The sequence below is a fragment of the Heterocephalus glaber genome, unplaced genomic scaffold (genome assembly GCF_053883595.1).
Source record: "Heterocephalus glaber isolate CG9 unplaced genomic scaffold, H.glaber_assembly_v1.0 deba00001689, whole genome shotgun sequence".
In the NCBI taxonomy this organism is placed as follows: Eukaryota; Metazoa; Chordata; class Mammalia; order Rodentia; family Bathyergidae; genus Heterocephalus; species Heterocephalus glaber.
This window is the reverse complement of record NW_028258414.1, coordinates 8,501,107-8,528,703: the sequence shown is the minus strand read 5'-3', so window position 1 is coordinate 8,528,703 and position 27,597 is coordinate 8,501,107. Positions and strand designations below refer to the sequence as shown.

Sequence of the window (27,597 nt, the reverse complement as noted above, 5' to 3'; positions counted from 1 at the left end):
ATCCCCGTACCAAAAAAAAAAAGCAATACAGAGCTTTGTAGTTCACTTGAAGTTAGTCTCTTTTGTTCACAATTTCATCCCTCTCTCCATCTCTTCCTGATTTGTAAACTACCTGCAGAGTAGTACCTCAGTTCATGAACTTAATTCTTTCCATATTTCTGGTTGCAAACTGAATTGGATGAGAACTGAGTCAAATTTCCCTATAAGGTCAACATTGAACTTACCATTGAATTTGATTTGGTTCTTGTCCAACTCGGCTTGCATCCAGAAATGTGGAGAGGATTAAGTTCGTGAACGGAGGTACTACACTGTACATGGCATTGGTTTGGGTGCTTTTAAAGTGTGTAGGCTTTGGAGCCAGGCCTCCTAGCTTTGAATATGGTGTATGTTACTTAATAGTTTTGTGCCCTAGGTAAGTTAATTTTTATAGGCCTCAGTGTCCTTATCTCTCAAATAGGGATAATGGAAATGTCCATCTGATAAGGTTGTTGTAAAAATTAATGAGTTTATTTACATACAGTGCTTGAACCTACCTGGCGCTTTGAAAAAATATACTGGTAACTTTAAGTATCTGTTAATATGATTATATCATATACATGTAGGTATTTGGAAACCTAATTTTAACCCCCCACGCTCCTTATTGATACTGTGTACTGTTCCAGAAAATGTTTATGCTACAATTTATCATTGCGTTTATTGATGAGTATTTAGATTGTTTACATTTTTTATCTGTTACAAGCATTGGCTCATTAACATGGCAGTTTCTCCAGGTCATATACCTGGTTGTCAAATTTCTGGGTCTTAGAATAGAGGTATTTTTTCCTTTACAAGATATTTATAGGATATTAGCAAACAATTCTAGTTTCTGCATATCCTTGCCAGCAGTTAGTGTTGTCAGATTCTTTAAGTTTTGCCACTTGGCTTGGTGTAAAATGGCATTACATTTTTGTTCTACTTTTTTAATTTTTAAAAAATTTTGTCCTGTTTTCATTTTTCTTATTCCTTTAAGTATAAGTATTTTTTATTCTTTTTCAGTGGTTTGCCTGTACCCTTTCCTTTATACAATTTCTGTTTGGCTACCTCCTTTTTCTTATTTATTTATCAGAGAATTTTGTTGTTTTAAAATCCTTTTCAGGGTATTTACAAATACTAGGGAAGTTTTATTTTTCTTCCAGTACTGGATATTGAACCCAGGACCTTTGCACTCAGCTACATTTCCAGCCTATTCTTTTATTTTTTATTTTCAAACAAGGTCTCACTAAGTTCCTAAGTTACCCAGGCTAGGCTAGAACTTGCAATCCCCTTGTCTCATCCTCCCGAAGTGCTGGGATTATAAGCATATGCCACCATGCCTGGTTGGGAGGCTTGTTTATTTGGTTTTTGATGTTTTCAAATCTCTTAGGACAATTACCAATGTAGATCCAAATTATTGTAATTTTGGACTTAAGTATACTGTTGATAGGGAGCTTTCCAATGTACTTTCTCAGAGTATGTATGATTATATTCCTCTCTTTATAAGGAAATGTTTCAGTAATGTGTTACAAATATATTTTATCTAAAACTTTAAAATTTCTTGATTTCAAAATCTGGGTGGACTTTTTATTAATATGATTAGTAGTACACCTTTGCATTAGTCTAAAATTTGAGTGGCCTCATGCTTGGAGAAGAGTTTTCTGCTCCTAAATTGCTTAGCAGCTAAGGAATCAAAATGTACACAGAAGGACTGACTTGGAGTCATTTACACCTACAGTATTATAAACTATTCAGCAATGTTGAGATTATTTTACACAGTATTAACTGTATTTCTGTTTTTGTCCAGCCCTATATAATGACTTTAGGACTAAAATCAGTCTGTTGAAGGCAATAACTTCCTTACCCAATTGTTATTATTTAGTTTAAATAAATTTAATCATAAAATAATTCTAGACAGAAAAGTTGCAGAGGATTAATGTGTATTCTGCACCTGGTTTCCCTTTTTTTTTTTTTTTTTTTTTTGGTACCAGGGATTAAACTCGGGTCCTTGTGCTTTCAAGACAGGTGGTATAACCACTGAGCGAAATCCCCAGCCCTGGTTTCCCATATTTAGTATCTGAAATTTCTGTGTTACTTTTGTCACAACTAAGGAAACAACATTGTTTCCTTACTATTAACAAAATCTATACTTTATTTAGCTTTTGTTAGTTTTTACCTGATGCTCTTTTTTGGATTTCAGGGTCCCATCCAGAGTACACATTTAGTCATCATGTCTCTTCAGGCTGTTCTGGACTGTGATAGCATCGCAGGCTTTCCTCGTTTTTGAGAACTTTGATAGTTTTAGGAATACTGCCTTAGCTTTCTGTTGCTATAATAAAATACCTGAGAAAACTTGTGAAAAGGAAAGTTCTAGTTTGGCTCATGGTTTCAGGGTTGCAGTGCATGGTCAGTTGGCCCTGTTACTCTTGGGCCTGTGGTGAGGCAGCATATGGTGAGGAACAGGCATACAGTAGAGCAAGGCTGCTTACCTCATGGTGCCTGGGAAGCCAAAGAAAGAGGAAAAGGAGGGGCAGAGTCCCAATAGCTCCTTCAGAGGTAGAACCTAACTCTACCCACTGAGTGTGGTTTAAATGTAGTGTGTACTACATTTAGTGACTTATTTCCAAAAGTAGACTATGGGAAAACTTTAGAGCAGAGAAACCTTTACTGCCTTAGCCAGATGGCTAAAGTTAACTATACTGATGGAAAGTCATATTAATAGTCACATTAATACATCACATCCTGTGATGTGATGAGAATGGCACTTTATCTCCATGATTGTCCTCCCCCAAATCCATAACCCAGTCTATCCATAAAAACATCAGACAGACCAAAATTGAGGAATATTCCACAGTGATCTTGAATATTCCACAATTGATCTTGAATGTTATCCCCCAAAGACCCATGTATTACAGGCTTGGTCACCAAGCCATGGTGCTACTGGGAGGTGGTGCAACCTTCAGGAGGTGGGGCTTAGTGGAAAGAAGTTTGGTTACTGTCCCTCACATTCCGATTCCACTTAATTTGTTCATTATTGGTACATGTATAACAGTTTCAGAATTGTTAACCTGTATCTCCATGAGAAATGACTTTACAGTCATAGAAACAGAGCAGTGTTTATTTACTATGTATAATTCCTTTTGTGTTTAGTCTTAATAGAGTTTTCTGCCAAAGTACTGTTTCCCAAAGTTACTTTAGAACCTCTTGTCTTCGACTTTCATATTTTATTTTTATAATTGGTCTAAACTACATAATAATTACATATAGAACTTATAAAAGGTTTCTCTTGCTTGACTAGATCATTACCTCTGTGTGGTTTGTGGTAAAAATAATCTCTTTAGTGAAAGTATTTCCTGAGGTTTAGTTAGAACAATACTCTTCATATGGTTGTTGACACTTTTAGATATGTACTCCCTCTGATGTTTTTAGCAGTATATATTAAGTACCATTTACTGGAACATTAAGATCACTGCCGCACAAAAATCACTGCCATTAAACAAGTACACAATAATATTTGAGAGTTTAGACTATGCCTGTATTCTTAAAATAACTTATGTGTATTAGCTCATTTAACTCCTCTGTGTAGTCTGTGAATTAAGCACTTCATTATTTTGTCTATATTGAAGATGAAATTAACTCTGAAAGGTTAATTTATCGGAGGTCACATAGCTAATAAATAACAGAGCTTTGATTTGATTATAACCACTCTGATGTGGAGCGGGCACTCTTAATCACTTTGGTGGATTACCTTTAAATAAAGAAGAAAGGTTCAAAGAATATAAGAGTTACGAAGGAGTAAATCAGGGTGACCAAGAGAATGTCTAAGAGGGTCTTCGGGTTATTTCTTAGGGAAGAGATATTTGACAGGCAAACTAGAGCCAGCCTTGTGAAGAGCTGAAGAAAGAGGGATCCGTGGGGGTGGGGGAGGGGCGGCATCAAGTGCAAAGCCTTGCAGTGAAAATGAACTTGGGATGTTTCAAATAGGCACTCACCACTGAGGGGTCCATAAGGCTTGTAGGACTTTCTGTATGAGAGGTTCCACGCAGTACCTTGTTTAATGTTCACAGTTGACCCATTATTTCAATTTCATAGATCAGAAAATTGATCATCTGCATTGGCTAAAATTACTTTGCTCTTGTATTTACTTTTTATCCTACTTCAGTCTTAATTTCTGCTTGTTCATATCACTAAACCTGCCCTTGCTTGCTCAAGTAACCATTGGGAGTAGTACCGTTGGTGACTTTTCTCTGCACACTCTGCCCATCTTCTTCCATCCCACTTCCTTCTGTATATTCTGAAGCTTCTCACTGCATGGATCATTTCCTTTGAGGTATTGTCTTCCTCTGCACGTCCTCCAGAAGTATATTCGCAGTGTTGGGCAGTTGCTCTTCTCAGACTTCACATTTTCTTAGGTTACAACATCTCTGTAGTTTCACTACCCATGTATCTGGCCACTTACTCCTCAGGCTGTTTTTCCAGCATTAGTATCTTTCCAGAGCATCAGATTATTTTACTAGTTACTTATCTTTACCTAAACTTTTGTCCAAACAGCTTGTATACCTCCCTGAAGTTTTGCTTTGATCTGTTGCTTTTAAACGATATCATGGACCACTATTGATTTCATCACCCAAAGAAGAAACTTTTAGGAACTATTCATGACATTTGACAGGCAAGGTAGACCCACCCATGGGAAGAGCTGAAGAAAGAGGGATCCTTGGAGGGGAGCAACAAGTGCAAAGCCTTGCAGTGCAAGGCTTCTTTCTTAGTCCTTATATCCATTCATTTACTAAAATCTGCTGGATTTGTCTCCTAAATGTTTTATCAGTCATTTCCGTAGCATCCTTGTTCCAACTGCTTTATTAGAAACTATTTCTTTACCTTCTCACTAGTTTTCCTGTTTTCACCTCAGAGTTGTCAGAATGGTATGTCTAAAATACAGATCTGATAGTTTCTCATTGACCCCCCATTATAACTAACTGGATAAAGTCAGAACTTGGCATGTCATTGAAATTCTCTATGATTTGTCCTCTGACTGGCTTTCTAATCTTAACTCTTACAGTTTCTGCTTTCCATTTTTCATTCTAGCAATATAGAACTACTGTTTTGAAGTTTTCCTGACTATACATGCTACTGGATTTCTGGATTGTTGACCATTGCTTATGTGGCCTTTCTGCCTGGGTTGATGACTGCAGTATTGCTTATGCGGCCTTTCTGAAGAATGCCTTCCATTTTTTTCTTCCTGGTTCATTTTGTTGTGTTTTGTATTTTATTAACTCATTCATTTTAGCAGTACTGGGGATTGAACCTATAGCCTTTTACACTGAGCTAAATCCCCAATCCTTTTAAAATTTTTTTATTGTGAGACAGAGTCTTGATAAGTTGAACTTGGAGTTTGCTTGCCTCAGCCTCCAAGAGTGCTGGAATTTTGTCTTCCTAACTCATTTACTTCCTTGCAGACTCAATTAAGGAATTACTTTGTCTAGAAATCCTAGAAATAATCTACTGTTATTATGCACCTAGAGCAGTACCAGACCCACAGAAGATACGTAATAAAAATTTGAGTACATTATTGTAGTATTTTCAGAGGCAGGATAAAATATTTGGGTCTGGATCCTGACTGCCTAGGATTGAAACCTGGCTTTACTAATTAACTGTATGTTGTCTCTGTACCTCATTGTCTTCCCCTATAAAATGGGAATAATGATGCCTTCATAAGATTGTTGTGAAACTTAAATTCATTAACACAAATGAAGTATTTAGAATAATGTTTAGAACTTAGTAAATAATTTATTACAGCAACAGTTGCCCTTAGAATATTTTAATTTACATATCTGTTTCTGCCACTAGGCTTTGAATTAGTGAATGAATGAACAAACCAACTAATCCTGGCTCTTAAAATGTACATTTCTAGCTTTTTTTTTTTTTTTGGTACCAGAGATCGAACTCAGGTCCTTGCACTTGCGCAGCAGGCGGCGAAACCACTGAGCTAAATCCCCAGCCCCATTTCTAGCTTTTGAGAATGTCATGTCATGTTGACCACTAGTCATTCTTTCTAGTAACACTTAATATTGGTGTCTTGTCAAAAATCTGAAATTGGCATTAATGATAATTAGCATTTCTTAATTATACCATATAGCTACTTGCTTATTTAAATTTTAGCATATTTTCTTAATAGTAGTACAGCTTAAACTATAGACATTCTTGACTTACTTTTAAGTTTTACTTAGCATTTAACTAGTCTTTCCTAGGATGGATTAAAGTACAAGGAGGATAGCTGTGCTAAGATTATGCTTTTTAATTTTATTTGGATGATGAACTGAAGCATGTAGGGAATAGTTGAATAAGAGGGTAAAGGTAGCATAAAAGAATAAAGTGGGGAATTTGTAAAACTTCCCAACTATTTCTGAACTAAACATATAGGATATTCCTTTTGTATTTAGTTTAAAATAAATTGTCAGGGGATTAGACAATCCTAATCAAATGCAATTTCAGTAAAACTTTGTAGGGGCAATATAAATCATTAAAATTATCTGTGCCTCTGCCTTCTATGATGGTAAAAAATGAGACTTGTTTTCTTAAAATCTTTTTGAGGGGCTGGGGATATGTCTCAGTGGCCTAGTATGTGTAAAGCCCTGGGTTTGTTACCCAACTCTGAGAAAACACCTTTTTATAACAATCCTCATTCAGTATTTTATAAACCTTTCCTTTTACCCTAATTTTAACATCTCTTATTTTGTTTGGAATGCTAGAATTATCTGTATAATCTTGGCAAACTTGATAGTTGTTTTTTTAATCTCTTATTTCTGTTAAATATGGAAGTTTTTCCCAGTCTTGCTGAACTTTTATTATATGAAAGTAAGTTTGTCCTGTTCTTTTTGGGGGGTACCAGGGATCAAACTCAGGACTTTGTGCTTGCCAGGCAGGCGCAGCGCCACTGAGCTGCATCCTCGGCCCAGTTTGTCCTGTTTTGAACCTAGAGACAGTACAAATTACTGGTATTCATCCTCTGTCAATATCTACGTGAAAATTGTTACTGAAGAAACTAGACTTTATTTCCTAGAAAGTCTGAGTTGAGAAAGGAAACCTCCTTACTAACAAACCAGTATCAGAGAAAAACAGAAAAGCTAATATATCTGTCTTACTTTGGAAGCTAATACCATATAATGACTGTGCTGCTAGTGAACGGGAAATGTTCCTCCTCCTCCTCCTCCTCCTCCTCCTCCTCCTCCTCCTCCTCTTGGCATTTTTTTAGTTGGGGTGTCTGAAGTGCCATTCATGTTTATTGCTACATGTTTGCTGTATATAATGCTTACATTCATCATGAGGAGTTGGTATGTGTACATAATACACCTTAAATTCTTTTGAAATGCCATGTTTTCCAAGCAAAATGAGTGTAGGTAGATGGGAAAACTATATGACGATACTTTGGCTTGTTAGATAGGACTGGCTGTTATCAGAAAAGTTATACCTCACCCCTCCTTTGGTCAGAATTGTTCTTTAAAAAATTATTTGTTCAAATAAGTGCTAAAATATTCTCTTAATCTTTATTTTATGAATACCAAAACTATTTATTTATTTATTTTTTATTTAGTGGTGTTGGGAATCAAACCCTGGGCCCTTGTGTATGGTAGGTAACTGTAGTACCACTGAGCAATAATACTAACCTGTATCTGTACTGGTTTTATTCATAGTATGTTGTTTGAACCTGCTATGGTTGGTTAATATTTTTCATTTTCATAAGCTGTTGGATGTTTGAAGATGCTAGTTTAACAGCTGTTTTCCAACAAGTCTTTTTCTTTCTATAATAAACTGATATTTTGATATTACTTGACTTTTTCTTTTTTGAAGTTTGTGTAATCAAATTTCCTTCATTTGCAAATAAAAGAAATAAAATTCAAACTAGCTTACTCAAAAAAAGCAATTAATGGCAAGGATACTGGGGATTTCACAGTACCTCATAATAGAAGTACAGCCAGGCTTCATGAATGAGAGTGAAATCAGGAACTAGAAGCTCATCAGAAACCCGGGGAGCTGCTTTCTTACCATCCTGGGGCAGTGTGGTTTCTTTGCTACCTCCTATTTGTCCACTTTATTTTTCTCTCTCTGCATGTTATCTTTCACCACTGTTCATAGCTGGACATATCTTCTGACTCTTGGGTTCATTTATTGGCTCATGCTTCTGTGATCACATTCTAAACTCTTGGAAGAAAATATAGTTTGAGGCAAGCATCTGTCCAGTCAGCTATGGTTGATGAAGCCAAGGTTATGTAGGGTATGACTTTCTGTCCTAATTTTTGTAGAAAAGAAGTAGATATAGGACATACAGCTCTGGATGAAGGTGTGGACTAAATAGATTTCTAAAAGGTGGGAAGGGGTCCTGAGGAAGGGGCAAGATGGAAGGTCTGGGAGCAGAAGGGAAAGTAAAAATGATTAAGATGTATATTACCAGTTCCCTAGGATGAATGTAATTATCATGTATCACAAATACTAATAAAAAAGAAACTAAAAAAGCTGGTGATTACAAAGGGTTACTAACTAATAAGAAATAAAATTAAGATTTTTATGAAATTAAAGAAAAAGACCTCTCCCTGGCTATATGTAGTTGCAGATAAATTATTTCATCTCCAGTCCATAGGCAACTCTTCTCTTTTTAAGTAAAAACCAATGGAGGTTATCTTAGCTTCTGAATACAGAATTTGAAGTTTGAGTTATTTTATAAATACATGTATGTTGATATGTTCCTTTTACCTAATAGTACCATGAATACATCATGTTATTATTTAGGAAACATTTACTGACTGTCTGCTCTCAAACAGGGGCTGTGCCGAAACATATTTACAGAAATAGAAACATAACATTGCCTACTCTCATTCATAACCTAGTTGAGAAGAGATGTTCAAAGAAGCAATTACAGTACTGATAACAATAATCATAATAGAAGTATGTGCAGGACACTCTTGAAGCATAAGAAAAAAAAAATGGCAATCTCCCAGGGTGAAGTGTTAGGGACAGGTTCCAAGAGTGAGTCTCAAATATTTCACATTGGCCATTAGAGTAGGGATATTGTGGTAGGAGGCACTGAATTTGCAGAGGTCCCACAGAGTTGTATAAAGTAAGTAGTTCAGTATGGCTGAAGTGAATTTGTACACCGCTGAACTTAAACTGAAATTAAAACTTTTTTTTCAAACCTGTTGTTCACCTGGTAGTAAATACACTCTTTTTCAAAGGACAGTTGTAGATTTTAGAATACTCAGATTACTTGTTTTTTAACTTCGATGTCACTTTTGAGAATGAGATACCATTAATCACTTGCTTTCAGATTCCTTTATCAAGTTTTTCTAGTAGTGGTTGGTTGGTTTCCTTTAATACTGATTTTTCCTGGTGAAGATTAGACCTCTGTACAGTAAATGACTAAAAATGGTAGAGCTGATAAAATTTATGAAGAACATAGTTTCTATAAAAGTAAACAGTGAAAATGATTCTAAAACCTAATGTAATTTTAAACGATAAATCTCTAAAATGAATTGCCAGTACTGCAATTTTATAATTTTAGAGAAAGCTTATGTATATTTTACGAAATATTATTTTACATAATTTTCTTCCCTGTAGAATTATACCTACCATTAAGCAAGATTCATGAAGGCAGTTAGCAGAATGCTTTGTGCTTTGGTATTTTGGTCACTTGATTAACACCTTCACTTCTCTTTTCTATTCTTGTATCCACTCATTCATGATTCCTGTTCCACCTCGTTACAGATAACCAGCCAACCAATCAAACAGACATACAAAAAATACCCCAAAAGCCCACTTTGACTATTCTGAGAAGTGACTGAGGTGAGAAGAGAATGGAGGTACTTCAGCCAGCTGCCTGGTCGAGATAGAGTGTGGTGGGTGTGTGTTTGTGTGTGTCTGTGTTTCAAGCATGAGGTTAATTTTCATGAAGCAAAAAATACCACCATTGTCACCAGCATCACAAATTGGGACTGTTGCTGCCCTTCCATGAATCCAGCAGTCTGCCTTTTCTCACTTTGATTTTTTTTTTTTTTGGTACCGGGATCGAACTCTGGTCCTTGCGCTTGCACAGCAGGTGGCGAAACCACTGAGCTAAATCCCCGGCCCTCACTTTGATCTTTTAAATACCCACCCCACCCCCGGCTTTACTTGAGGTGTGTTCAAATGTGCTTTTAGGACATTTTAGGTCTTAGGAGGGACAAAGTAAGCAGAAGGAGAGCTGACTTGCCTTTCTGCTTGTTCCTCCTTTTGTTTGGAAGGCATTTCCATCTCTTACTCTAACCCTCTTCTATTGGAGGATTTTCATATGATACCTTTCTGTTTTGACTCCTCAACCCTAAGCTGTGTGCTCTTGTGTTTTCTTTGTCTATTTGTGTTATGGACTTATCACTTGTATTGCCTATTTATCTAACTTCTCTGTTAAACTGTAAGAAGAGTCAGGTCTTGTCTTTGTGTTGCTGTTGCTTACTACGGAGATGCGGGACATGGGGGAGGTACCACTTTAGGATTCTTGGTTGCAAATGTGTAACAGAAAGTAAGTCTGCAGCAAAAGACAAGGAATTTATTAGAAGGGTATTGAGATTGCAGAAATGGCTGAATAACTGGAGAACCAGACTCAGGAAACAAGCCTCGGGGCTAGACCACAGTTGAAGTAATAACTATAGGAATACCTTTTTTTTTTCTTTTTTCTTTTTTGGTAACAGGGATCGAACTCAGGACCTTGCGCTTGTGAGGCAGGCAGCAGCACCACTGAACTAAATCCCCGGCCCTGGTTTTTGTTTTTTTGAGACAAGGTCTCATGTACTTCAGGCTGGCCTTGAACTCACTATGTAGTCCAGGTTGGTTTCAAACTCGTGGTGAACCTGCCTCAGCCTCCTGAGTGCTGGGAATGCAGGCATGCGCCACCAGGCCCAGCTAGGAATATCTTTTTTCTGTTTAAGACACCTTTCGGAATATTGCCTCCAGGTGCTGTATGTCACTAACCTAAGAATGAATTTTCTTTTTTGCCTTATAAAAAGAAATTGACTTCTCACAGTTGTGGATGCTGGGAGTCTATGATCAGGATGCCAGCATAGTTATATTATGGTGTGGGCCCCCCTTTGGTGGGCTGATATGGCAGAAAGTGTCCTAAGAATGACTTCTAAGCTGTGCTTGCAGTTTTAGCTTTAGATTTGAATCCTGAATAAGCCCATTTAATTGGTAAGTTTGTGTGCCTGGTCCCTAAGTAAAGAGGGCAATTATTTGGTCTTTTTGGTTTCCATGATTGGTGCCAGACACATTGTGTCAGATTTTCTACATATAAAGCTACTAGTTCAGGTACTGGACAGTAAAACATGAAACTGACCCATGCCCTCTTGAAGGATAAATATTTGTCAGATGGAATGAGTGAGAGAACTAGAGTCATGATTTCTAGTATTTAAATCTTTATCAAACACTGAAGTGATTATGATGCCACTAATGTAATTCAAAACAAAATCAATACCAAATCATAAAATAAGCAAAAGATAAGCAAAGTCACCAGAATTCTGATGTTTAAAATGTGTACCCACTTCATTATTAAATTATTTAAATCAAATTATTTGAATTAAATTAAAACTTTTATTGGGTCTCCCATTCTGTCAAGCTTATTTATCTAGTAATCTAACACTGGATGGAAGTAGGATTTAATTTGCCCAAAGTGATTTCAGAGCACATACTGCTGTCCCTACCACTTCTTACAATTTTTATATAGTTGTGTTCAGCAATGACTTAAAAACATCAAATATTTTAGCTCAATTAGAGGAACGTTTCTGCTCACTAAAAGTAAAAAAAAGTTCTGTTTCTAAGCTATCTTACTCATAATAATGTGAAGTCTTATTAAAAATGCTTTGGAAAACTGGTATTATCTGCAAAGGTTGAATATACGTATACCATATATGCTAGTGATTTCAGTCATAGTTTTTATTTAAATACATGCCCATGTGGATCAAAAGACTTGCACAATAATTTGTACATGATTTCATAATCACCTAGAGTAGTCTAACATTGGAAACAAGCCTAATGTCTATTAACAGTATAGTGATAAATTGTATATTTTTAAATGAAAAACTATACAGAAATGTAAATGAACGAATTATTGAAATGAGTATAAGTGTGACTGAATCTCAGAAAGCATACTGTAAAGGGAAAAAGTTATACCAAAAAAGAATGCGTACTGTAATCCTTCCATGTTCCATTTATGTAAAGTTTAGAAAGAGACAAAATAACCTAGTGTTAGGATTCAGGATACTGTTTCTCTTTGGGAAGGATGGAGAGGGCTTGACCTGAAAAATGTTTATAATGAGTGATATCTTTACTTTGTAACAATTTCTGAAGCTATACTTTTTTTCTATCTGCGTGTTTAAAAAGAAGAAAGGCAGACTATTTTATAGACTAGCTTGGGAAGTATGGCTAAGTCCCCCCTCAAGTTCTGTGTGAAGTCCGATCTCAACATTTTCTGTGTGTATATTTTAGGGGAGAGAAAATCAGTAGCATTTATTAGTTGTTCAGAGAAGTTTTTGACCCAAAAAAGGTTAAGAGCTCATATCACCAAAGCCTGCATATTTTGGCCAGGGATTTAGGTCAGTGACACCGCTCCTGCCTTGCAAGCACGAAGTCCTGAGTTCAATCCCCAGTACCACAAAGCCTGCGTATTCATGAAAATTATTGGTTTAAACATCATGGGTAGCTTACTTTTACAGTGCGATAACTCCTTGCCTCTGTTTAGATCCTGTGCCCTCACACTCTCAATGCTTTGGCTTTTACAGCTATCTTCTTTCCAGTCATGTTTCTCTCTCCTTCCTCACTTTCTATCTCTACTGAGTGACTGCTTTGCAAACCTCCTTTCATTTCCTTCTTTTAAAAACCCATCTGTTGATTTTATGTCTTCTTCCAGTTTCCACTCAATTTCTCCACTTCCCTTCATACCACAGCTCCTCCAAAGGATTATATATATATATTTTTTTTGGTGCCAGGGATCAAACTCAGGACTTCGCACTTGGGAGGCAGGCGTGGCACCACTGAGCTAAATCCCAGGCCCATATGTATACTTCCTTAACTCCCATTATCTCAACTCATTCCAGATGGACTGTCATTTATACTAACACTTTACTGAAATAGCTCTTCTCAAGGTCATGCCGATTTGAGTTTTGCTAAAACAAGTGGTTAAATATGTCTTTGGAAGAAGTGAGGTGACTGTCTCAGCTATAGAGAATTGATTTGATCATGTTTCTCATTTCACAGTATACTTCTGTATCTGGCCTGTTTGGGGCGCTGGGTTAATTTTATCCTCTTTTATCCCTTCATTTCTATTCCCTTTCCCTCATAGGTGTCCACTTTAATATGTTTAATATATCATCCTGAATATATTTTTGAAAACTGTAGTGCTATTTTGAGTATGTATGTGATTTTGATTTATATAAGTGCTATTTTCCTCTAGATTCCTTTCTTGATTTTTACTATTCTCATTCAACACTAAATTTAAAGGATTTATTCATGTTTCTGTCTTTTTTATCTATTTATTGCTTTTGGCTGCTGCATAGTATTCAATCATACCTGCCACATTTTATCGCATACATTTTGGGGGGGGGCAGTGCTGAGAACCAAACCAAGGGCCTCATGCTAAACACAGTCTCTACCACCAGCCTACATTCTCAGCCCCCACCTGCCATATTTTAAATTTATTGCTTTAGTTATGGATACCTCTGTTTATCCATTTGCCCATTCAACAAATGCTGACTGCATACTATTTACCAAACACTCTTCTAGTTGCTGGTTATACAGCAGTAATTACAACAGAAAAATCCTTATTCTTAGAGAACTTAAAGTCTTGTGGAGATAAATAGAACAAATAAAACAAATAGGTAAAATATATGTGCTGTGACAAAAAATATGGTGAATGTTTAAATTTTTATAACCGAAAATGACATGTTGCTATGAATCTTCCTCAGGGTACTCCTTCTTCCCTTGAACACACTTATCCCATCATTTTTGCCATTTTATGAAACAGTCTGGAAGTCCTCTTTCATGAGTGTCTTTATGAAGTGTGACCAAAAATATGGTGAATGTTACTGCTGAGTGCCATCCATTGTTAGGTTAGTGAAAACATTGCAATGTGTCTTCATCCACCTTATTCACTAGATCTCGCACCAAGGGACTCCTGGCTCTTTCCCAAAGTCAAAATGACCATGAATGGTAAATGTTTTGAATTGATTTAGGACATCCAAGGCAGCCACAGTAGCCCAATTGAAGATACTAAAGAGAACTTCCAGAACTTCTTCAGAAATCGCTAAGAACAATGGGATAAATGCGTTTGAAGTGGGGAGGAATATCTTGAGGAGGTTAGCAATGTATCTTTTACTGTAATAAACTTTTTGAAAGATTTAAACATTCACTGTAGTGTGTGACCACACCTTGTATAGTATGTTAGTAAAAAATGCCAAGGTGAGAAAACTAAAGGAAGGAGAAAATATGCCATACACATCCTAGATTCGAATTTGCACCCTTACTGGTGAATTTATAGAGTGTATGATGTATAGTTGGCAGGGAAGTGGCCTTAGGCTTAGTGGACAATTGCCAAGGAAATACTGTAGTTCTCTTTTTGCCAATACGTGTAGGTAGAGTTGTTAAGTAGGCATTTTTGGATCACAGTGGTGAGTCATGGCTGGTGACAGATTTGAGAGTAATTAGTACTGAGTGGAGCTAATAAGGTTTTTTGGGGGATTAAGAAGAAAAGGAAGATTTTTGCTGAAAATAGATGAAAAGAGTTTAAAGAATAAGTCGGATGTTGTGCCACATGCTTATAATCCAGCTGTTTCTGAGGCAAGGGGACTGCAAGTTCAAGGCTAGACTGAGCTGTTTAATGAGACCCTATCTGAAAATAGAAAAATAAAAAGGATTAGGGTTGTAGTTGAGTGGTAGAGCACTTGCCTACTATGTGCAAAGCCCTAGATTCCTTCCCTACCACTACAAAAAACAAAGAAGATACACTTTGTCTAAGGGTCATTTGATCATTAGAATGTTTTGTTTTGTTTTGTTGGTACTGGGGATCGAACTCAGGACCTTGTGCTTGCAAGGCAGATGGTGGAACCACTGAGCTAAATCCCTGGCCTTCATTAGAATGTTTTGAAAGAGCAGTGTGTCATCCGGCCTCACTAAGCTGTTCAGGGTTCTGTGGGACAGTCTACGTGGTATAGTAGCCAGAGATACAGAGTAAGGAGATTCAAGCCCTGCTCTGATACCCTTGAATTGTACTACTTTAAGCTAGTCAAAGTAGCTTTCCTAGACTTTAATTTCATCAACAACAAAATGATGAGATTGAACCAAAAAAAAGGTAAGGTCTTTTTTTGCTCTAAACTTCAATGAATTTGTGTGTGTGTGTGTGTGTGTGTGTGTGTGTGTGAGTGTGTAAGGGGGTGTCATACTGGATGTTGAAGCCAGAGGTGCTCTACTGTTGTGCTACACTCCCAGCCCTTTTTATTTATTTATTTTTACATTTTGAGACAGGGTCTCACCAAGTTGCCCAGGCTGGCTTTAAACTTGATATCCTCCTGCCTCAACTTCCCAAATAGCAGGGATTACAGGCATGTGCTACCACAGCTGGCTTGTGAATATTTTACTGAGATGTAGTGGTCATCTCCAGTCCAGTAGTTTGAATTTTTTTAAAAATTATTTTCTCCCTAAAACTTCTTTTTTCAATTGACAAGTAAAATTATACATATTTGTGGGGTACCATGTGATGGTTTCATACATGTATACATTATGTAATGTTCAAATCAGGGCAGGCATACCTACTCAAGCATTTATCATTTCTTGGTGGTACACAATTCAAGGTCCTAGTTTGTTTGTTTGTTTGTTTAATAATAGAATGTTGTCATTACTTGTAGTTGCTCTGCTGTGGAATAGAACACTAGAACTTATTTTTCCTCTCTATAATTTAGTACCTATTGGCTAGCCTTTCCTCAGTGCTCCCTCTCCCCTACTCTCTTCAGTTTCTGGTAACCACTGTTCTACTCTCAACTTCTGTGGGGTCAAATACAAAAATATTTTCATCAAAATAAGGGTTCCTTGGGGCGTGGATTTAGCTCAGTGGTGCCAGCACCTGCCTTGCAAGCACAAGGTCCTGAGTTCGATCCTGGGTACCAAAAAAAAAAAAAGTTACTTGATAATAGTGCCCGAGGTTTTTTTGTTTGGTTGGTTGGCTTTTTTTTTTCTCTTCTGCACCTTCAAGTTTTATTTCCAATCCCTGTTAGCCACTTCCACTTGCTTCCCTCCAGACAAAGTCTAGAACTGGCCACCGTCATGGTCATCACTTTAGCCTGTTATTTTCATAAACACAATCTAAGTTTAAACTCTACAAATAAGTCGCTAAAACTTTACCAATTAGATTTTTATGTTTTCCATACACCACAAACTGGAGTTGCCCTGTGTCCCATCGGTCTTGACTTCACTACATTCCTAAGTGACCGAGGGGAAGCCCAGGGTGGGGGCAGCTCCCTAAATTACTGGTCACCAGTGGGCACAGACATGCCCACTCGCTTCTGGCTTAAGGCTCAAAGGTCAGGCAATGCCAGGAAAAATGTTAACCTTGCACAATCCATGGGGTCGTCCAGAAATACAGCAGTGTCCTCTTTTTGTGGGCTTGCCTCCTCTTTCAGTTCATCCTGTTGCCTTTAAGAAATGTCTACATATTCACAGCAAGTTGAAGGCAAAGGAAATAGCAAGGAAGACCAAAGCCACAGGTATTACAACATGGACCTGCTCTGTTGTGGAATGCAATGGTAAGGGGTCCCCAGGCGTTCGCAGTTCGGTGCAGAGGCATCCTGGACATCAGAGTCAGAAACACTCCTGAAGGGACACAGAGGTTGGCTGTTTTTTGAGACAAAGTCTTGCTCTGTAGCCCAGGCTGGCCCTGAACTCACTATGTGGCCCGGAATGGCCTTGAACTCATGACAGACCTACTACAGCCTCCTGAGTGCTGGGATTACAGGTGTGTGTCACCACGCCAGGCACCATCAGTTTTAAGTAATTGCTGTGTTACATTTTAGAAAAGCCATTCTCATTCACGGTGCCATTAACAGTTGGCAGGTGTGCTCACTTCACTCCAGCGTCAGCAGCATTGAGTTTAGTGTTATGTTCTAGTTGAATTTAGTACAATACCTCAAAGTTGAATTTAATTATCTGCAAGGATAATGATTCTTCCAAGAATTTTAGTACGTATTTGTATTTCTTTCTATATGAAGTGTTCTTTTTATGAGCTTTAACCAACCATCTAGTAGTTTTACAGATTAAAAAATGATACCAGGGGCTGGGGATTTAGCTCAATGGTTTCACCGCCTGCTGCACAAGCACAAGGACCCAAGTTTGATCCCTGGTACCAAAAAAAAAAAAAAAATGATGATACCAATCATTATGGGTAGTGGAAGGGTAATAGAAATCTCAAAGGTGTTTTCAAGCATTAATTCACTCTCAAAGTCCTTTTCAGATACAGGAAAAATAGGGATTTTTAACAAGTCTTAAAGTCTTTAAATGTGTTAAAATAATTAAGAAATCAAAATGTTCTACTCTTATCAAGTGATAGAACTATATGTTTTGTATATCTATATAATTTTGAATAGTTGTGTGTGATTGTGAAATTTAGAGAAGAAAAACCAGGTGTGTTTGAGAGAAACAAATTCCACTGCTGGCAACAATTCATTTTAGATATCAGCTACCAAATACATCCGATAATTCAAAGAGAAAGTAAGAAGTTTGTGATATGGGGTGGTATGCATTTGGGAAATTAAGTAAAAGAAGATGGTGCAAGAAAGGAAATTTAAAACCAAACTTCCCTTTCACTCTAGTAAATACTGTACAGTTGTATTTCATATTTAGTCCAAATATGATTTTATTGTGGGAATGGTAAATCTCATAGTTTCTTTATGTAAAAGAACGTATGTAGCATTAAAAGTTCTCCATATACAATTTCTCCATTCATTGTTAGTCACTTCTCACCTTTCTCATTTTTATTTCTGCACAAATTTTTACTTTTATTTTATACTTTCCCTCTCATTTTTATATACCTTTTCTTGCCATACATATTTACCTTTGTTTTCATTTTACTTTATTTTTTTATTATGCATTCTACAAGTTTTTTTCCTACTTACCTATGAACCTTTCGTCTATCAAAGCCCACATTCACTAATTAACCCACCAGTCTCCTTGAGGCATTGATTTCTTTTCCTCTCTTGAATATAAACTGTGGTGTGGCAGAACTCCAAATAAAAGTCATAAGAATTAAATTATAAATTGATTAATTTGATTTTAGGCAATCTGTAATACTTTTATTTAATTATAAAATTTCTTCAACTATAAAAAGAGCAATTAAAACAAAATCTACAGGGACTTACCTAGCTCTAAAATCCTATGATTCTATAGTGTTTTCTCTTTTCTGTATTTTCCACTGTGTTGCTCTCATTCATTTAATAAATATTTACACACCTGCCATCATGTGTAGGCCACACATCTGAGGGAATCAGGAGATGTAGAAGACAGGGTTCTTGCTTTTGAATAAACTGTAAATGTCTATCCAGAGACAAGCAGTATCTGTATATTAACACCTAGTTATTTTCAGGCTGTTCCTGTTCTGTCAGAATAGATCCACATTTTCAAGACAATACCAGTTAACGTTAGTGCCCGCGTAATTTCCAGGCGAGAGGCAGAGTTGCTCTTGAACAAAGTATATGAAGATTTCTTTTTATATTCTTGTATATCTGGGAATCCTCACTGTAGTTACTTTGTACCTTTATTTTATATTGTTTACTTGTTTCTAGTCTAGAATTTATCCATGACAGGAAAATTTGTCACAGAATTGAGACAGGTCTTCATTGTGATTTGATAGATGATTGATTCTTCTCAGTCTCCTTTTCTGTACATGTATATGTCTGTTTATTTGTGTTTGTATAATCCTATTCAAGTATAATACTCTAGCAATTGAGTAAATATGACCAGTAAGTATTTCTGCACCATATATATTTATTCTTTGTGCTTTGGTTTGCTTCTGCATCCATTTTGTAAGGACGCCTGCTTTGGAAACATCTTTTTCTTTCACAGGCTGTATGTACTTCCTGGTAAAAATATACCACTCCATCAGCACTCTGGGAGGCTGAGGAAGGAGGCTCACAAGTTCAAGCCCACCCAGCCTGGTCTCCCTAGTGACACCTTGTCTCAAAATAAAAAGTAGACAAAAGGTTGGGGATGTAGCTCAGTGTGAAAAAAATGTATATGTATATATATATGTGTATATGTGTGTATTACTCCACAGCAATTAGGAACAGTAGGATGGACTGGTCTGGAGGGAAGTGTTTGTGCTTATTAAAAGGCAACACCAAGAATCCTTGTGATATAACTGCACTTTGTCTTGACTTTGGTGGTGGATACATACTGTTATGTACATATGATAATCTCATCTGTGTCAAATAGGAAATCAACTCTAATGTTTTCATTTCGTCATAGAAGTCATAGAATCAGAGTAAGTTTTTGGAAGTTGATTCTATCAGAGGAAACTTTTGATATTGTAAATGCAATTCTAGTCTTAAAAATTCAACATTGAAGAAAATAATATTTGTTTTTTGAGTAATAATACAGATGTTAAATTTAGTAGTGCACAGTCATCAGAAAAGTGTTCTTGATAACTTAAAGTAGCATAAAATGTATTTGACATTGGTTGCAGCACACTCGTCTTTGCATCTAAAGAAACTTGCTGGTTTATCAATATAATAATGTTCAGAATTTACCAATATTTCTGTAGATGTAGTGTCTTTTTTTTTCTTTTGGTACCAGGGATCGGAATCGGGTCCTTGCTCTGGTGCAGCAGGCGGCAAAACCACTGAGCCAAATCCCCGGCCCAGATGTAGTGTCTTTTAAGTAGAAATTTTTTTTTTTTGGTACCGGGGATTGAACTCGGGTCCTTGCGCTTGCGCAGCAGGCAATGAAACCACTGAACTAAATCCCCAGCCAGTAACTAGAAATTTTTTGTGATAATCTAATGTTGAACTTTTAAATTTTAATTGAGCTTAATTTTAGTATTCTAGGGATTGAATCCAGGGCTCCAGCCCTTCTCAAAATTTATTTATGTATTTTTAAATTTTGAGACAGGATCTCACTAAGTCATTAAGTTGCCCAGGCCAACCTCAAATTTGGTGATCCTCCTGCCTCTACTACCCAGAGTGCTGGGATTATAAACATGCACCATCAACCCTGGCTTAATGTTGATTTTTAAAATATGTTTCAGCAGCGCAGTGTTTACATTGTCTATTTGCTACTTGTTGGCAGAAAGACTTTAGAAATTTTGAAAAATATGCATACTATTTTGCATTTCCTACCTGCAGTTGTTCACTGAGCCTGAGGTGGTGTCCTGCTTTTTAAAAATACATTTTTTATCCTGACTATTTTTAGCAGTCCAAAAGGTAACAAAGGTTATATTTACATTATTTCTCATTTATCCTTTTCACTCTCCTTTTCAAGACACTGTCAAATTCTTGACTCAAAATAATTTAGGCCATTCCCTCCCCACTTCACTCATACTTCCCGTACACATACACATATCCAGGACCAAGTTAGGTAAATCTCATTCCTGTTTGTTGCTGTTGCTATTTTCCTGTCACTAGTAGATATTCCAATTAGCTAAAGCCGTGTTTTCTTTCTGTTGATGTTTATGATTTCTGCATTTCAGCTTGTTTTCCTGCAAAAGCTTTGGACACTTACTGAGACTCGTGTGCATGCGTGTGTGTGCGTATATCTGGCATTACAAAGCTAAACTTAAAGTAAATTGGCACAATACAGTCAGTTTGGCTATGTTGTAAGACTTTGTCAATGGCACCATCTTTCTATTTAGTGTTTAAAATTACTCATCACCACAACTTACTAAAGAAAACATGTTAATGACAGGTTAAATCCTACATGCAATGTGGCTTATTATCCTGTTTACAAGATTGTGGCTTTTTGGTGAGATCCCCAATATAACCTATTAAGGATTTGATATGTGATTCTGTTTAAATAGTGATCTTTAAAATTTGTAATAGAAAGTACTTGTCATTGACTTCTTTGAAACATGATATGTATGTGGAAAGTACTTGAATCTATATTTGAATTATCTTATATAGGATTGTTTTTTCTTCAGGAGTGAGGCATTATACATAAATGCCCAGAAGTAGACATTTTTAAAACTTTCTCAACTTCATGCTTCTATAATGCTTATTCTTTTATGCACTTTCTTACTCTTTCGCCTTCTCACTGTGGTCTTACTCTTCCTCATCTGGTGTATTTTAAGCATGTATCTGTTCTTGACTAAAAAATTTTTGCTAGAAGAGCTAGCATGTGAAAATGATGTATAGGCCCTTAACCACATGAGCACAATGCATGCAGTCATTTTGTGTAAAAATTGTCAATAGAACTTTATCCACAGGTATATTAAAGGAAATATTTGACTGGAATTAATTTAAGCCCAATTCTTATTCTTTTTAATACAGTATTTCTCAAACTCTGAGGCCTGCAGAATTCACAAATTGAGATCTGGTATTATTTTCAGACAAAAATCTTCAGTAATGTGTAAGTAGTTTTTATTTTTCATTGTGATTTATTTCAGTTTGTTGTTTTCTATATTAAACACAGTGAAACCTGAATTTACCAAAATTCTTAAGAATTTGAAATATGTTCACCACATAGTAATTGCAAGTAACCAAGGACATCGCATGAATTATTGAAAGATGTCTTAAGATATTTCTTAAATCTGTATTAATACTGTTTATTAGAGGCAAAATTCTCAATGTAAAGAATACTGGTTTAAGAGATTTGAGTTCTTGCCCAAGGCCTGCCACTAACTAGTCAAGAAGTCTTCAGTAAATCACCCTCTGTGCTTTAGTTTCTCTGGCTATAAAATGAAAGGTTGGACTGTGACTAATAATAAGATCCCTTCCCCTCCAGATATCAATTCCTGTCTTTTTTTTATAAATCAAGAATTAGTTATCTTTCAAAAGAGAGTTATCATATTACACATTTACGTTTTACATTTTGATTTTAAATTTTTGCTTGGAGATAGATATAGAGGGGTTCCAAAGTAGACTGGAGACAAATAAGACCTGCTGGCTCCAGAAATCTCCCTCACATAACCCATAAAGGGAAAGAGAAAATAAAATAATGGTAACAGCTTCTGTGAAAGGAGCTCTTAGGGAGAGACTGGTAGGGGGAACTTTGGGCAGGATGAAGGCAAGGACTTGCAGTCTGGAAGGATGATGGGTGAAGAGATGGCTAGAGGTGGAATAAAAGTATAGAAAAAGATGAAGATAGGTAGAAATGAATGAGAAACTTTGAAGTCAAAGGCTGTTACTTTTATCTCAGTTTTCACTGTCTCCTAGAATAGTGTTATATCTTAATAATATATGTTAAAATTTTATTGAATGAATGAATGACTTATCCAATACATTTTTAATTTTGCTGAATGTCCTAACAATGGGTATTGGTCCCTAGACTCAAGCCCCTAGTTTATGCATGTCAGCAATTATAGTTTTTAAGGTTCAGAAAAATGATTCTGAATTATAGAAAAAAAGACATTGTGTTTCATAACATATGCTTGAGGAAAGTTATGAAATAAACATTCATTTAATAAATATTTTGAAAGTACCTATCCACCGTGCCTTGGATACTATCTAGGAATGGAAAAACAGGGTATTGGTAGTATATATTTTCTCCCCTCCCCTCTCTTCCCCTTCCCTCTCCTCCCCTTCCTCTCTCTTAGGGATTGAACTCAGGGCCTTCACAATGGGTTACACCCCAGCTTTTTAAATTATTTTTATTAATTTGGCCTTTTTGGACCTTTATTAATTTGCCCAAGCTGGGCTGAAACTTGGAATCCTCCTATCTCAGCTTTCTGGATATGCTGGGATCAGTATATATTTCTGTGTGATACAGTATTATGAAGTAATTTAGTATAATTATAAAGATTACAACAACTTGGAAAATGCTTATTAAATACACAATTCAAATACTTACATTCTCTGATTTTAGCCAGGTATGAGGATTAGGATACGGTCTGTTCTCAAGAAAGACCAAGGAATATAGTGAACTACAAACCTGATTTATTGTGAATGAAATTTTTGTTTTTTTCTTTTGGTTGCTCTGTGCAAATCATAGTTTAAATGAAAATACACATAAATTTGTTTTGAAAAATATGGTAAACATATATCAACTGTAAAGAGGAAATACTATGTAGTGAAAGAGGAAAAAAATAAAATTATTTGAAGAACAGTAGATTATCTTGTTTGGAAGAAAGATGAAGTTCTAGAAATGATGATCTCTGTTTTGTGTTGGTTTTTTGGTATCGAGGATTGAACTCGGGACCATGTGCTTGTGAGGCAGGCGACGGAACCACTGAGCTAAATCCCTAGCCCCTGGTTTTGATAATTTAGGAAAATATGAGCTAGGACAGTGATGGCGAACCTTTTAGAGCTTTCAGTGATAACAGCTGGCTGTGGCATGTGTGCCATAGGTTTGCCAGCACTGAGCTAGGATAACTAGGAAAATATATATTTTTTGAAAGCAAAAAATTTCTTTAAGTGAACTCAGGGGTGGTGAACTGGTCCATTGTTTTAACTTACTACTTTTGTATATAAGTTTGTATTTGCGACTGTCAGTTCCTATCTGGAAGGCGTTTGTTCCTTTTGCCGTTTCAGTAGTAGTTGATCATTCTAAAAAACTTTTCATGTTCAGGAGATTTTGTGTTTTATACATTTTTTCAAATGTTTCCTATGATTTTCACTTTTTCTTTTCTTTTCTTCAGAGTTAGCCTAAGTAACAAATGCTTAATTGCTTTTGCCTAATGGGTGAGATAAGAAATAAAAAGAATCTGAATTGATTGGACAGAGATTGAAAGGAGAAAAATCAGTCTCCATTGGTTGGTGAATGGGTAAAAGCCTTCTTATTAATGACTTCCCAACTTAGTTTTCTTTGACCTTTTTGGAATAGAGAGCATTTCCTTCTTATTTTGTTTTCAAAGAAAATAAATGTAATAGAGTTGTTAGGAAATACTAACTCATTACTATGTTAAATATTTTTAGTACTTTTTTTTGCCTTGTAGTTTTTAACAGTATCTTTCCATTAACTTCTAAAGCCCAAAGTTACTTTTAAAACGGTTGAAAATTAAGAGTAAACATGGCTGTGGTAATGTGTGTCTATAGTCCCAGCTACTCTGGAGGCTGAGAGTGAAGAGTTGGCATTTAACAGTCTTCTCAGAAAAGCAGGATATTACTTGCTAGACATATATATCTAAGTAAAATATGTGGGAACATTTAAACCTTCCTTAGGCTCATTTTCTAAGCCAATAGTGAGACTTGCAATAAAATAGGGTTCATTACTCAGATAAGCTTGAGAAGTCCTGTTACTTTATCAAATGACTGCTAAGCTTTAATTTTCTCTCTCTCCTCCCCTTCTCTTCTCTGCCTCCCCTCAGAGAATTGGAGTACTCTCGCCAAAGAGAGAGTAAATATATAAAAGAGATGTGTAGTATATACACCTAATTTACTTGTTCTTGGGAATCTTTTCTTTGGATATATTAAAACTAAAGTCTGATATGAAACACTTTCTGGGATATTCTGTTATTGAGTAAACTTTTTTCTGTAACAGCGGTCTATGAATATGATAGTGCTGTGGAGTGTTTTCTTTTTTTTTTGGTTCCGGGGATCGAACTCCGGTCCTTGAGCTTGGGCAGCAGGCGGCGAAACCACTGAGCTAAATCCCCAGCCCCAAGTGTTTTCTTTTTTAAAAGTAAAGTATAAGTGATTCTACTTTGTATGTTTTTCTTTGGATTCATTATAAGTATCCATCCTCTATTTGTTGTATCTGCTAAGATTCATTCACAGAGGATTTTTTTTTCTTGTACATTTTTGTGGCTTTAGAATAGGGACTCATTTTCAGGTAGGCTTCATGTATTGAAAACCTGGGTTGAGAGTGTCCCCCTTTAGAGCTGTTTTGCATTTGTTTCCCCAGGGACATCACTCGCCTGAGAACACTTTTATTATTAATTTCTCAGCTTAAGGTTGCTGGGACGATGCAAATGGCTTGAGCTCAAGCCATAAATCTATCTCAGCCAAGAGGCAGATTGAGGCAGACTATTAACTCCTGGTGCTAGTGGATGGGTTTTTTGTTTGTTTTTGCAGAAGTGCTGAATTGAACCCAGCTTGCATATGCTAGGCAAGTGTGCTTCTACTACATCCCTGGCCCAGTGGGTGGGTTTTTACAGTACAAGTATAGTCATTTGAAGCCTTTGGCTTTATGTAGGTGTCTTATTTCCAGTTCCCTATCTGATGTGTTTCTAAAGCTTTGTTTCCTGTTCCTGTAAAGTCTTCAAAAGCAAAAATCCCTTGGTTATTGAGGAGATCAGTAAATTTCCCCACCCAATATTAGCTTATTATAGACTATATTCAGGCTTTTTGTTTCCTAAGTGTTTTGAAGCCCTGAGAATTTCCATTAGTGCATTTTTGCAAGTTATTCTGTACATGTAAGAAGAATTTTGTTGTTGTTGTTTATTTAGGTGACCTAGGTTTCCATGTTATCAAAATTGGAAATGCATCCATTACATTTATAATAAATAAAAATGCTGAAGATATTCTCATTCATTTAAAAAGGGGACATGCTTTGTACTTATAAAGGTAAAGTATATAATGTAATATTAGTGTGAATATTAGGGAGATAACATTCTTTTTGTAATTTTGTGTTCTTATTTGTATATCAGCCACTTATATTTACTTGTCTTAGGGTAGACTACTAGTTTTTTATTTTCCTTTTAGATGTGACCTTATGTAATGGAAGATGATTGAAGACAAGGGACCTCGTGTTGCCGACTACTTTGTAGTAGCAGGATTAACTGATGTTTCAAAGCCTCTTGAGGAAGAAATTCACTTCAATGATGCCTGTCATAAAGTAGCTAAACCAAAAGAACCTATCACAGATGTTTCAGTTATCATTAAATCTCTTGGGGAGGAAGTGCCACGGGATTATATTTGCATTGATGTTACCCCAACTGGATTGTCAGCAGATCTCAATAATGGGAGTCTTGTGGGGCCCCAGATTTACCTTTGCTATAGAAGAGGAAGAGATAAGCCACCACTTACAGATCTAGGGTAAGTAATTTCAATTAATTATTGCTACTGATCCGAATAATATGTCTTCTAGATTTTGAAGTTAACTGTTCATTTTGTTCATTAGTAGAGGTATGGTAGCTTTAGAAAAATAGATATGTTTATATCCAGAATCTTATGTTCTTTTCCTGTTTATCTTTTGTCTCTTTCTGTCCTACAGGTTCCCAGCACTCTTATCTTTCCCTTAGATGCAAAAGACAGGATTTGAAAAACATTCATAGAAAAGTACCAAAAATTGATGTATTGTCCTCATCAGAAACTTTTAATTTTTATTACTTTCTTTTGAGACAGGGTCTTTCTCTCTTTCCCATGCTGGTCTCAAAGTTCTAGGCTCAAGCATTTCTCCTGCCTCAGCTTCCCGTGTAGCTGGAACTATAGGCGTATGTCTTAGCACCCAGCTTTATTTAAAGTACAGAAAAGGATGGCTTTTAAACATGCTGTAATGATTATAATGAGTGTTTAACTGTGTATCAAACAAGCATCTTGGGATTCAGTAGAGATTTACTTGGAGTACTGTATTGAATATGAGATTTTTTATTTATAACAATATTATTAATTTACTTTACTAATTACCCTACAATTCACCCATTTGAAGTACACAATTCAGTGTATCTTAGTGTATTCAGAGTTAGTAGCAGTCACCACAATATATAGTAGAACACCTTCATCATGGCAGAAAGAAACTACTCACTAGTAGTTGCTACCTTGGTTCCCTAACCTCCTTAGCCCTAGACAGTCATAGTTTACTGTCAGTGTATAGATTTGCCTCCTTGGGAAATTTCATGTAAATGGAGTCATACTATATATGGTGTTTTCTGACTTGACTTCTTTTACTGAGCCTATTTTTAGGGTTCAACCATATTATGTATCAGAACTTTATTCCCTCATGTGGCTCAAAAGCATTCCACTATATGGCTATACCATAATTTATTTATCCATTCATCAGTTGATGGATAGTTGGGATATTTCCATGTCTTGACAATTATGAATAATGTTGTGAATATTCATGTACAAGTTTTTATGCAGACATATATTTCATTTTTCTTGTTGTATACCTAGTAGTAGAATCACTGGGTCATATGGTAATTCTCTGTCTAACCTTTTGAGGAACTGCCAGAATGTTTTCCAAAGCATCTCTACCATTTTGCATTTCTACCAGCAGTGTATGAGGCTTTCAGTTTCTCCAAATTGTCATTTTAGCTAGAGCTGTCCTAGTGGATGTGAAATGGTATCACTTCACAGTCTTGATTTGCACGCATCTGACAGCTAAAGATATTGAACATCATTTCATGTGCTTGTTGGCAAGAAATGTCTATTCAGATCCATTACCCTTTTAAAAATTGGGTTTTCTTTATCATTTTGAGCTCTAAGACTTCTTTACATATTC

The 27,597-nt window shown here is 36.2% G+C and overlaps 1 protein-coding gene across 10 annotated transcripts in view; it reads left to right on the top strand.

Annotated features, from left to right (window-relative positions):
• The window catches only part of Dennd4a (DENN domain containing 4A), a 141,165-nt gene that overhangs the window by 6,567 nt on the left and 107,001 nt on the right, over positions 1–27,597 (top strand). For 7 of the 10 annotated variants that reach the window (XM_087199085.1, XM_087199084.1, XM_087199083.1 and 4 more), the window contains exons 2-3: positions 21,549–21,627; positions 25,860–26,192. Coding sequence is in view for 9 of the 10 variants with exons in the window: in XM_087199084.1 (XP_087055210.1) it covers positions 25,882–26,192 (311 nt within the window). In the remaining variant the exon portion in view is untranslated. Of the gene's footprint in view, positions 1–3,948; positions 9,900–18,652; positions 18,730–21,548; positions 21,628–25,859; positions 26,193–27,597 lie in introns of those variants that run through there. The other 3 variants (XM_087199079.1, XM_087199080.1, XM_087199078.1) reach the window with 3 other exon arrangements.